Source organism: Chiloscyllium plagiosum, unplaced genomic scaffold (genome assembly GCF_037043375.1).
Source record: "Chiloscyllium plagiosum isolate Xiang-an unplaced genomic scaffold, Cpla_swu_hap1 HiC_scaffold_28, whole genome shotgun sequence".
Taxonomy (NCBI): Eukaryota; Metazoa; Chordata; class Chondrichthyes; order Orectolobiformes; family Hemiscylliidae; genus Chiloscyllium; species Chiloscyllium plagiosum.
Genome location: NW_028270166.1, coordinates 30,672,480 through 30,685,238, shown reverse-complemented (window position 1 = coordinate 30,685,238; position 12,759 = coordinate 30,672,480). Strand labels below are relative to the sequence as shown.

Here is a 12,759-nt window from a genome sequence, read left to right as displayed (position 1 = left end):
TCGGGTTCCCTTGGGTTGGTGATGGCATTTCCTAGTGGTGACATCATTATCTATGGTAATGACATTGCCTGTTCTTTTTCTCAGGGGGTGGTAAATGGGATCCAGTCAGTGTGTTTGTTGATAGAGTTCCGGTTAGAATGCCATGCTTCTAGGAATTCTCGTGCGTTCTCTGTATGTCTTGTCCTAGGATGGATGTGTTGTCCTAGTCGAAGTGCTGTCCTTCCTCATCTGTATGTAAGGATACTAGTGAGAGTGGGTCATGTCTTTTTTGTGACTAGTTGATGTTCATGTATTCTAGTGGTTAGTTTTTTGCCTATTTGTCCAAAGTAGTGTTTGTTACAGTTCTTGCAAGGTATTTTGTAAATGATAACAGTTTTCCTTGTTGACTGTATTGGGTCTTTCAAGTTCATTAGCTGCTGTTTTAGTGTGTTGGTGGGTTTGCAGGCTACCAAGATGCCAAGGGGTCTGAGTAGTGTAGCAGTCATTTCCGAGATGCCTTTAATGTAGGGGAGAGTGACTAAGGTTTCTGGGCGTGGTCTGTCTGCTTGTTTGGGTTTGTTGCTCAGAAATCAGCGACTGTGTTCATTGGGTCGCCATTCTTTTCAAAATATTCAAAAGTTTTCAGAATATTCAAAAAGAACGGGTATCCAATGAACAGTGTCCACTGATTTCTGAGCAACAAACCCAAACAAGCAGACAAAATACGCCCAGAAATCCTAGCCACTCTCCCTTACATCAAAGACATCTCGGAAATGACTACCAGAGTACTCAGACCTCTTGGCATCGTGGTAGCCCACAAACCCACCCACACATTAAAACAGTAGCTAATGAACTTGAAAGACCCTATACAGAAAACAAGCAAAACTAACATCATTTACAAAATACCATGCAAGAACTGTAACAAACATACATTGGACAAACAGGCAAAAAACTAGCCACTAGGATACATGAACATCAACTAGTCACATGACCCACTCTCACTAGTATCCTTACATAAGGATGAGGAAGGACACCACTTCGACTGGGACAACACATCCATCCTAGGACAAGTCAAACAGAGAACAAATGAGAATTCCTAGAAACTTGGCATTCCAACCAGAACTCTATCAACAAACACATTGACTTGGATCCCATTTACCACCCGCTGAGAAAAAGAACAGAAAATGACATAATCATAGAAAATGCCATGACCAACACATAAACAGAAAGCAGGCTATACCACCAATGATTAATCGGGGGGGCCCACTGAAGATGTTACCTTGTATGGTGATGAAACATCTGAAAATGAACCTTCCAGCTCAGCGAGCAAACCTACATCCAGTTGAGGTTGTGCTAGGGTTTATATAGGGTGATAATAATTAAGTCTGGAAGCAAGAAAAGCCTAAATGTGGGAGAAAAAAAGACATTTAGCTCAGTCAAGGAGACCAGATTAATAGCCACAAAAGGACTGGCTGTGAGTCAGAGATTCACATTAATGCACTGATGGTTTACCTAGGTGATGAGTCTCAGGCTATCTTTCAATAGGACATTTGATGAGGTGGCAATTATGATTCCAGATTTTGTCCAGGGTAACCAGAAAGCAATTGTGATTGCAGTCTCTCCTTAGCTGGGAAAGCTGGCACCTTGATTCCCTAATCCTGATGCTACTCTCAAAAGGGTGGCAGATACAGGGGCAGCAACACAAGTGACTCATTCTCTTAAACTGTATCTGATTAAATTCCAGATCTCACATTGAACTTTCGGATAGACACACAGCCTCGAATAGGGAGTGGGCAGGGCACAGTTGCATCCACTACCTGACATGTTTCTGTATAGGGGTCAAAGAGAATCATGTTTGGGATGGACGTGTTCCCCCTCCTCTCGCCAAGGACAAAGATCCTTCCATTAACAGTTGTGCAACCGCTGAAAAACTTTTCATTGAAGCATTCCTCGTCAACTGGAGTCCATTCGTCAGTGTCTATGTCCAGACGGAATGTTTGACCTCCCACAACGTACACTGCACCGTTCAGAATGGTGGCACAGAGATCATATCTTAAACAAGTAAAGAAAACACCAGTGTCAGTGACAGTGCTGCTGATTTGTGTTTCATTCTGAGATATCTGATACACTGCAGCTTCATTACACCCTTTAACATCTCATCACAGGCAAAGCTCACCTTAAACAGGAACATCGTGAACTTACATAGAAAATGCTGAAAAAAAACCTCAGCAAGTCAAATGAAAATGCACAGAGACAATCCCAATTAGTATTTTAGATGTGACCTTTTGGGCAAGTTGGTCAAATTTTAAAGTAGGAACAATGAAAGGAGGTCTCTGACAGGATGAAATTTAAATAATAAAAGGGCTTATGAGGCAAAACAAAGTAGTTAGGGGACAAGAACCAAAAGATAGATCGAAAGAGGCTTCGCTTAAACATGACCAATTTAAGCTGAAAGCCAGAGTAGCTGAAGACATGTACGTAGCTGCAAAATAGTGTCAAACACCCTCGTGAAAATAAAACAGGACCTACCGAGGAAGAGGGGAGAAGGAGATCATGTCCCAAACATCATTGTCCACATTCAGATGCTGCACCCCACTGTAAACGTCACCATTTTCATCCAGTCCACACAAAACATATATATTGGTGCCAGCACTGACCACTGCAGCCCTCTCCACGGACCGCATCATGGGCGCTGTTTTTTCCCACTCTGTCGCCATCAATGGAAGACGCTCAACATCAGCGATGACCGCCTCATCAGTGCTCCCTCCTAGTACATACAGGTACATCCCAACACCGACTGCACAATGCCAGTTGCGAGATTGCTTCATTGACGGTCCTTCCATCCAACTGTCTTCACAATAGTTATAAACCAGCACCCAGTCCACACAGTACCACACCACACTTTCTCGAAAGTATCCGCCTGTCACAAAGATGAAATTCCCTGTCATAGAAACATGCAAAGAACAGCTTAATCTTAGAGTGAAAACCTATTGAGATCAGAGCTTGTTCAGATTTAAAATATTTAACCTCTCAGACTTTAGCCAATAATATATAAACAAATCCATTTGAAGCAAATTATTAACATCACAAGAATCTGTAGCTTTAAAACTTGCAACTTCTTAGAATTCAATTCCATTTTCACTGTTAACTAATAGCCCTCCAAAGCAACTGTGTTTTAGGTTTAAAGGCCATGATTTCTTATATTTACTTCATGGGTTCTTGGTTACACAGCAATAATAGTCATAGAGATAGCATTGCCCATTTATAGAGTCACAGAGATACACATCACGGAAACAACTTTGGTCCAACCCGTCCCTGCTGACCAGATATCCCAACCCAATCTAGTACTACCTGCCATCCTTGGCCCATATCCCTCTAAACCCTTCCTATTCATATACACATCCAGATGCCTTTTAAATGTTGCAATTGTATTAGCCTTCACCACTTCCTCTGGCAGCTCATTCCATACATGTATCACTGTGTGTGTGAAAGAATTGCCCCTTAGGCCTCTTTTATATCTTTCCCCTCTCACCCTAAATCTATGCCCTCTAGTTCTGGACTCCCCCACCCCAGGGAAAACACTTTGCCTATTTATCCTATCCATGCCCCTCATGATTTTGTAAACCTCTACATGGTCACCCCTCAGCCTCCAACACATCAGGGAAAACAGCCGCAGCCTATTCAACCTCTCCCTATAGATCAAATCCTCCAACTCTGGCAACATCCTCGTAAACCTTTTCTGAACCCTTTCAAGTTTCACAACACCTTTCTGATAGGAAGGAGACCAGAATTGCACGCAATATTCCAACAGTGGCCTATCCAATGTCCTGTACAGTCGCAACATGACCTCCCAACTCCTGTACCCAATACTCTGACCAATAAAGGAAAGCATACCAAACGCCTTCTTCACTATCCTATCTACCTGCGACTCCACTTTCAAGGAGCTATGAACCTGCACTCCAAGGTCTCTTTGTTCAGCAACACTCCTTAGGACCTTACCATTAAGTGTATAAGTCCTGCTAAGATTTGCTTTCCCAAAATGCAGCACCTCATATTTATGTATATTAAACTCCATCTGTCTTTTCTCAGCCCATTGGCCCATCTGATCAAGATCCCATTATAATCTGAGATAACCTCTTCACTGTCCACTACACCTCCAATTTTGGTGTCATCTGCAAACTTACTAACTATACCTCTTATGCTCACATCCAAATCATTTATATAAATGATGAAAAGTAGTGGACCCAGCACCAATCCTTGTGGCACTCCAGTCTGAAAAACAACCCTTCACCACCACCCTCTGTCTTCTACCTTTGAGCCAGTTCTGTATCCAAATGGCTAGTTCTCCCCGTATTCTGTGAGATCTAACCAGTCTCCCACGGGGAACCTTGTCGAATGTCTTATTGAAGTCCATACAGATCACGTCCACCGTTCTGCCCTCATCAATCTTCTTTGTTATTTCTTCAAAAAACTCAGTCAAGTTTGTGAGACATGATTTCCCACACACAAAGCCATGTTGACTATCCCTAATCAGTCCTTGCCTTTCCAAATACATGTACATCCTGTCCCTCAGGATTCCCTCCAACAACTTATCCACTGCCATTTTTGTCATTGAGAATATCATTTCATAGGTCACTCCTATCTTGAAGTTGATCAATAAAGCCTTATCTGTTATTCAGTTATTTTGCAGAAAATTGTCTCTCAATCAGTTCCGACTTAACTAATAAAATACATTTCAAAGAACTGCTTAACAGTTGCATGTATCATTTTCTGACTGACTGTAATGTGATGTGTGATGTGGATTGCTCTGACGAGCTGCGGGTATTGTAATCCCACAGAATCATTATGTGAACAATCACTCATGATCCAATTTACTTACACACACACACACACACAGAATTAGTCAATGGTAATTAAAATTTGAGAACATCTCAAGATTCAGCAGAAGCTTTGAACTCAAATTCAGACATCAAATACAATCAAAGGTCAATGCAGAGGAAATTTCTGCAAATATCTGTAATATTTAATAACTATCTTTATGGCAGAGTTGTGTTTTTTCATCCAGGATTGAATAATACTCTGTGGCCTATGTTATGGCATAAATTAAACTTTTAAAGTGAGGAAGAATTTTAATTTAGAATCATTTCATAACTTCAGTGTCCCAAAGCACTTCACAGCCACTGTTGAAGTGTAATCATTGTTGTAATGAAGACATTGCAGCAAGCAATTTGCAAATAGCAAGATTCCACAAACAGAAAAGTGATCATGATAAATCTTATTACCTTTTAGTGCTGATTGCGGGATTAGTATTGACGATAACACCAATAATAACCCTCCCGATATTCTTAAAATAGTATAGTGGAATCTTTTACATGCATCTGAAAGAGCAGGTCTAATGTCTCATTTGAAAGATAGTTCTTCTGACTGTTGCACTCTATCAGCACCATCAAAGGAAATTGGTTCCCAGTATGGGGTGTGAATCTACAATCTTCTTGACGAAGGTGCTCTGAAAGCTATTACTTTGAAATAAACCGGTTAGTCTATAACCTGATATTGTGTGATTTTTAATTTTGTCCGCCCCAGTCCAACACCTGCACCTCCACATTATCAGTAATAGGTTTGCTATTACTGAGTCACAGCTAACACATAATACACTGAGAGACAGCTAAACAGAGAACACAAATGGTTTGGACAAATTACATATGATTTATTTTGTCATACACATGATTTATGAATTTGAAGAAAGTGATTTAAATGTTTGGTTTTGTCTGAATTACACAATCTGGATTAGCCTCCTGTGATTCATTCACATATAGCAAATCAGATATTTGATTGACTACCTAACAAAGCAGCACCTCAACCAAATACTACAGCTATGCTCAAGATATGTAACAGCTTTGGCACATGATGTAATTGACAGATTACATATTTACAAGTGATAGCTTAGTCAGCTGTTTTGGAATGGAAAGTGATGTCAATAATATGGGTTCAAGTCTTCCTTGAAGGACATTTGCCTGAGAGGTGGTGATCCTTAGATTTAAACCACCAGTCATCGTCCTTGAATGAAAGAAGAAGGGAGCAGCTCTATAGTCTGGTAAGACTATGACAACTTTACAACTTTATTACAGATGTGGTTAAACACCTGAATTCCTACATAAAGTATAAAAGCCATTTATCTTTCTTTCCTTTAATGAATCTAAAAGCAAACATCAATCATGTTATAAAGGCAGAAGTGACCCTAGGTCACTAGTCTGATGTTTCCATCTTCCTACTGGGGGAAATTGTTCACCGAACTTTTGGAGTTGCGCTCAAATCCGACAGTTAAAGGTAAAATTCCCTGTGTGACATGTGCAGACATAAATCAGGATAAAAATGAATGAGAGGTAGGTGCATTTCTGAAGAAGAAATAATAGGTGAGGTCAGTCTGACAAAAGGCCCAAAGGTCTTTTTTGTTCAAATTATGTATCAACTATTATCCCCCCCAACACACTTCCAAACCTGTTACTCTTAATGTTGTAGGTGACAAAATGGCTTTTATTTATATTACTGTCACCAAATCCTGACATATTTTTTCACATTTGTTCACACTATTAAAAGCTAATGAGCCAAAAATGATCTGACACTTTAAGTACCTGGGGTTGAATGGTGAAGTTCAATTAAAACCTTAACTTTAATTTCTGAGATCTGTTGTGACTGAATACATTTTATTTTCCTATTTTGGACTATAAACTGAAATGGAAGTTGGACAGTGTTAGGTAAAATACCATGAGTTTTGCAACTTGGAAAAATCAAGTAGTATGCATTTTTAGCTGTGCAACAAAATGTTGCTTTTGCAGCATTCAGATTGTCACATTGTTGAGTCAGAGTTGCACCAGGAGTTTTTGAGTTAAGGATTTACTGCCTGACGTGGGCCCTTGGATTGATGACTGCAGTTTGCTACAGACTGGAAGGAAAGGTACAGCTAGAAACATCCAGAGCTTGCAAGAAGAAAATATTATTCTCCGTCTCTCCATGTGAGTGAAAAGACAAATAAAAAAAAAACCAAAAGAAATAATTCTGGTATGAGACCTAATCCCCCGATCAACTATTGAGTAGAAAAACATTCTAAAATTCAAAGGTCTGTAAGAGACAATTCAACTCATCCTTCTGATCTAAACTTTTGATTTTTAGAATTTTGTATTCCCTGTCTATATTTTCCACACTTATTTGCTGCCTGTCTTATTTGAAAATAAGTGTATGTATATTTAGGGTATACATTTATAATGAATAGTTTAACTCAAGTAGTAGGAGGTTAGTTATCCTTCGTTTCACTCTGCCACGTATTAAAGAATAAATGTATTTACGATAAATTACTTTGTTGTGAATAATGAATCTTGGTGTGAATTGCTTTTGTCCTAAATCGCAGTCAGTCAGAAATTGATTGCCATTGTGTTTTGAGGTATTTACACATTTGTGATGGCAGGTGGAATAGTGGAGCTTCATAATTGGTGCGCTGTTCCCAGTCAATTAATATCAATGTGCTCAATCTAAACTAATCTGGTAGGCTTTCCTCTGACTCCTGAATGTAAAGGTTATAGGTGAATTATGTCTGGGGACTGGACCCTCAGCTGTAAAAAATTCACACTTAATTCTGGCGATACTAAGGCTTTAAGAGATGTATTTTGTCCTTATTTTTGTACTGAAGAAAGGATGAGACAGAGATGTGGGCAGTCTGCTCCAAAGCCAGTGAAGCAAACAGCTTATGAGGCCTTGAGTTTTTCAAAAAAAAGTTGGAAAAATAGAAGCAGCCTGAATGGGCGAGGTCAAGCTCCCACAGAATCACCAAAGAGTGGAAGCAGGCCATTCAGCCCATCAAGTCCAAATCTACCTTCAAAGAGCATCCCACCCTCTAGACCTCTATCCCTGCATTCCCCGTGGCTAATCCACCTAGCCTGCACATCCCCGGACTGTGGGAGGAAATGAGAGAATGCAGAAGAAACCCACTCAGACACAAACCAGGATTTCTTTTAGGTTTAGCCTTCAGTAGCAGTTGCTGGGGTCTTGAGGCTGGATGTGGAAGCTCTTATTCCTTTCTTTGTTACAGCTAAAAGCTGGAGTTTTCTTCCTGCTTCTAGAATTTCATGTAAGACAATCTATATTACTGAATTTACCTTTGCCAAGGGTATGTTTATGGAATATTGTTATATTGGAACATGTAATTAGTAGTAGTTAATACATATTATTTTGTAAAGCATTTCAATAGAGTTACAGTTAATCCAATTCTTCCCTTTTAATTTTGTCTGTATTTTAATTATAGTCATGGAGTCATAGAGATGTACAGCAAGGAAACAGACTCTTTGATCCAACCCACTCTTGCCGACCAGATATTCTAAATTAATCTAGTTCCATTTGCCAGCATTTGGCCCATTTCCCTCTAAACCCTTCCTATTCATAAACCCATCCAGATGCCTTTTAAATGTTATTTTACCAGCCTCCATCACTTCTTCTGGCAACTCGTTCCATCCACGTACCACCGTCTGCGTGAAAACAATTGCCCCTTAGGTCCCTTTTAGATCTTTCTCCTGTCCCCTTAAACCCAAGCCCTCGAGTTTTGGACTCCCCCCATCCCAAGGAAAAGACCTTGTCTATTCACCATATTCATGCCCCTCATGTTTATAAACCTCTATAAGATCACCCCTCAGCCTCCGACATAATAGGGAAAGTAGAGCCTATTCAGACTCTCCCTATACCACAAACCCTCCAACCCTGGGAACACCCTGAAAATCTTTTCATAGTATATGAATCAAAAGTGTTTTATTTCTAACCTGGTAGTTTGACCAATCGAATTGCACTAGAACACAATGCTTACACTTACCTTTAAAATTAAAAAAAACTTGGGGGTCTAGACTATCTTCTTAATATATTTTGAGGGAGTTTAGTCTATTCCATAACGTAACACTCCTCTGAGGTTTTGTTTGAGTATTACCTGCATTGAACAAGGACTGCTCTTCACCCAGGAATGTTTATACAGTTAACTTTATATTTAGCAAATGCAGAAAGCTTCCTCTGATTTTGATTCAGACCCTAGGTGCTTGGAACACAAGATTTTCCAGCAATGGCAAGTATTATCTTGATGGGTACTGAAATGCGTTTTTAATTCAGCCTACAAACAGAATATTGTATTTGTTGGCAGTCATGTTTATAAACGACTCTCCCCACCAACTCTAAAACTGTGCCAAGTGGCTGACTTGACCTTCTGTGCTATAATTTGCACATGGTGTTACCTACTGTTGCTACGGCATATTGGGTGAGGTTTCTGCGTCGGAGAGGAGAGCAGGCTTGCCAAGTGCTCGTTTGAGGATGAAACTGAAATAGTTCCTGCTGTTCTTGCTCATGTTTGCCCCCCAGAACATACATGGTCTCATAAGTCCTGCTGGTCTGGGACTGGCCCATGGTCCAATTCTGGGGAAGGCTGTGATTTAATATTCTCAGGAGTCTGCTGTGAGGGTCAGCCTGCAAGCCGCACTTGGAGCGTTTTACCACCAGATCGAGGAAAGACAGGGTCAGGAAGGGGGCCCTGACCAAGGCCAGCAGCTCCAGAAAATGACCTTCCCTGCTGTTGTGGTGACACACCCACTTCATCACGGCTTCAAATACCTGGTCTTCTTTGGCCACGTACAGGTGGTCACTGGCCAAAAGCTCGGCCAAAACCTCTTTCGGAAGCTGCAGGAACTCTTCCTCCTCGGTCATGAAGGCGGCCAGGTGGGTGAGGGCCACCCCGCGGGCGGCCGCTGCTAGCCCGGGGCGGGGCAGGCCAGGCGCTGAGCCAAGGCCAAGGCCCCCGCGCAGTTCCCCACCCTGAGCTCCCGCTGCAGGAAAGCGGCGCACAGCAGCTTGACCCGGTCAAAGAGCAGGAAATCGGCCGCCTCCAGCAAAGCCTCCACATTGCGCCGGTCCACACTCACTCGGCCCCGAGCGGCAAAGCCCAGCAGCAGCTGGAAGACCTCGGGATCCAGGCCCCACAACACGATGTGATTCTGCGAGCTCTCCCTGGTACCACCCCCGAACAAGGCTCGGAAATACTCGCTGGTCGAGGCCAGCAGCCGCCTATTGACATGGAACAGCCTCTGGCCAACTTCAAGCACAGTGTCAGCGGCATGATCCTTGTCTTTGAAGCTGGTCTCCTCGGAGGCCATTTCCCCCTGATTCCCGGGAGAAGTTGCAAGCCAGAGCTATATCTGGTGTCCTGGCCTATTTTAATAAACCAATGAGGGTAACACCGAAGACCTTTTAAAGGACACCACTGATACTGTCCAATCAAACTGGAAGCAGCTCAGTATTGATCTAAAATATTTCCCAACAAAAGCAAAGCGAACCTACCCAAGCAAATTAATGTGGTGCCTATAACTTAAGATACATTGCAGTGCCCACTCATCACAAAAGACCACAAATATGCCAGCAGGTCTTCCCTTAGGCCACTGTGAGGAAAACATAGGAGACAGGCAGACAGCCAACTCAACCAAACTTTCAATGTGAAAAGTTGGCAAGCACATCTAAGCAAAATATATCTTCAGTTTGTTCCACCACAGTAACTTAGTGTAAATCACTGGCCAGTGTAATGAACAGATCACACACTACATCAAATACCACAGTGGCCAACTCTTAAGAAACAAAATAAAGGACACTCAACAGTGGGGTCAATCTCATGGCTGCTGCTTGCAGTTCATTCGTGTTCCAACTTGCCTCGTTTGCACTTTTGTCTTCAAACCAATATCCCCTGACATTGTTTGTAACTGGTCCAGTACCAGGAGTGCATTTATTGAGGTAAAATTATGCTGTACACCAAACACCACAAACTTGATGGGCTGAATGGTCTCTTTTTGCACTGCAGTGATTCTATGATTCACCCATCACTCTAATGCAGTGATTTACTGCATTAATGTCATGCTGCAGCATACATATTCAAGACAAGTTACTGATGCCCAAAGATGTACAATTTTGGGTCTTTTCCAAAACTCTTATCTAGAATACCTAGAACTAAGAATTACCTATAGTCATCCCATTTCTGGAAGAGTTCTTTTTGCAAAAATATATTTTATTCATGAAAACATGGTCTTGCTCTTCTGCGATTTATTTTAGTTCCTGAGCCCAGTTAAAACTAATTCCAGATACACATCAGTCTGTAAGTCACCAGTGGATCCAAGCAGGACATGGTAAGATTGTCCACATATATGGAGACTTTGACTTGAATGTCTCCAATACCCAATAGTTTCACCATTATGTCCACATTTTTCGCTATGGACTCAACAAAGGGAAATGCGAGAGAGGTCAGCTTGATTAGAAAACTTCCAAATTTCCTAGGATAGTATTCCAGTAATAACAACTGACCTTACACATCTCATCCTTGAAATAGTGTATCTAATGTAAACAATATCCTTACATGTACGATCTCTGAGATTTTGTGTCCATGAGTGTAACTGGGTGGAAGCAATCTTTGGTTTGAACGTTCAATGATTGTGTAAGGAAGGCAGGATTATATTCTTTAAAGTAATCATTGCCACAGATATTGTTACATGTTTTCCTTTAAAATTATGCAAGGTTGGATTTTCCTAACTTAGCTTACAGCAGGATGGTAAAGAGCACATAATCAGCATTACTCAGTTGACTAACATTGAAAAATTGTCTTTAAGCACAGGCCTTCTCTATGATGAAATGTCAGAAGAAATGGAATACTTGATTTCATTACCTCTTCTCCCATCCACCTCTACTGAAAATATTTTAGTTGATTCTCTTTTGTGGTCAGATTAATTTCAAGTGTGATACCTATATTTTGAGGGAAATAGATCAATTTGTGCCTTTAATCTGGGTTAGTGCAATGCAACAAACTAGCCATGCTGGGCACACATAGGAAGCTATATCATCCGAAACTTTATCAGCTCCAGCCAAAGTAATGGTTCACTAAGAACTGCAGAAGCTTAAATTGGTAAGGGGTTAAAGGTTACCTAGGATGATTAAACTGTATTCTGTGTATCTATATAACACAAGGTACTCCCACACTAATTTTTCCCAAGCAAATATTTCTTCAAATACAATTTCCCAAAGGAATTCCAGGCAGCACAGTCTCAATCCACTTAAATTCTCATGGTAGAAAATAAACTGTTTTGTATACTTGGAAGCTAAGAAACTAAAGGCATGAATTAAAAGAGGAATTAATCCTGTATATCATATATTATATATACTTAGACATACAGAAACAAGTATGTCAACTTACATCAGTTTATAGGATTTGACTGCTCGTTTTTTCCTATTTTACAGTTTTTTCCTACTGTTGTTGTTATTCAGGGTGGATTTATATTTGAATTGATGTGTTATCAGATTGTTTATTCAACATCAAGCTTTAGATGAATCATAATTCTGGGAGTTGAGAATGTTGGGAATATTGGAATGATTACCTTCTGTTCCACCTCCATCTCCTTCCCAGTCACTGTCTCAGGCTGAGCCAGACTGTTTCCAAACTGGTTTCCTGATAGACCTCAAGTGGATCTTCTTACCCCATTTTCTTTCCATCGCCAAGACCATTGAAGTCAGTTTATAACAATGCCCACCTCTACCCCATCTCAGTCTTAGGCCATTGGAACCTTCAAACATGCTGGCACTGTCAGAATTTGAGGCCCTCAACTTAATATCAATTCATTACAGTAAATCTTTTATTGGAATACAGCAGAGATCATGGAGGAATACAGCATGGAAACAGACCTTTTGGTCCAACTTGTCCATGCTAATCAGCTTTCCCAAATTAAA

At 40.8% G+C, this 12,759-nt stretch overlaps 1 protein-coding gene across 1 annotated transcript; it reads right to left on the bottom strand.

Moving 5' to 3' along the window:
• Positions 1-1,052: 1,052 nt before the first annotated feature.
• On the bottom strand, positions 1,053-10,432 carry LOC122565269 (kelch-like protein 23). Its single transcript, XM_043721050.2, is given in 4 exon segments — positions 1,053-2,031; positions 2,509-2,920; positions 9,243-9,765; positions 9,768-10,432. Coding segments are annotated over 4 exon segments (1,641 nt in total). The 5' UTR covers positions 10,155-10,432; the 3' UTR covers positions 1,053-1,712.
• Positions 10,433-12,759: the final 2,327 nt, after the last annotated feature.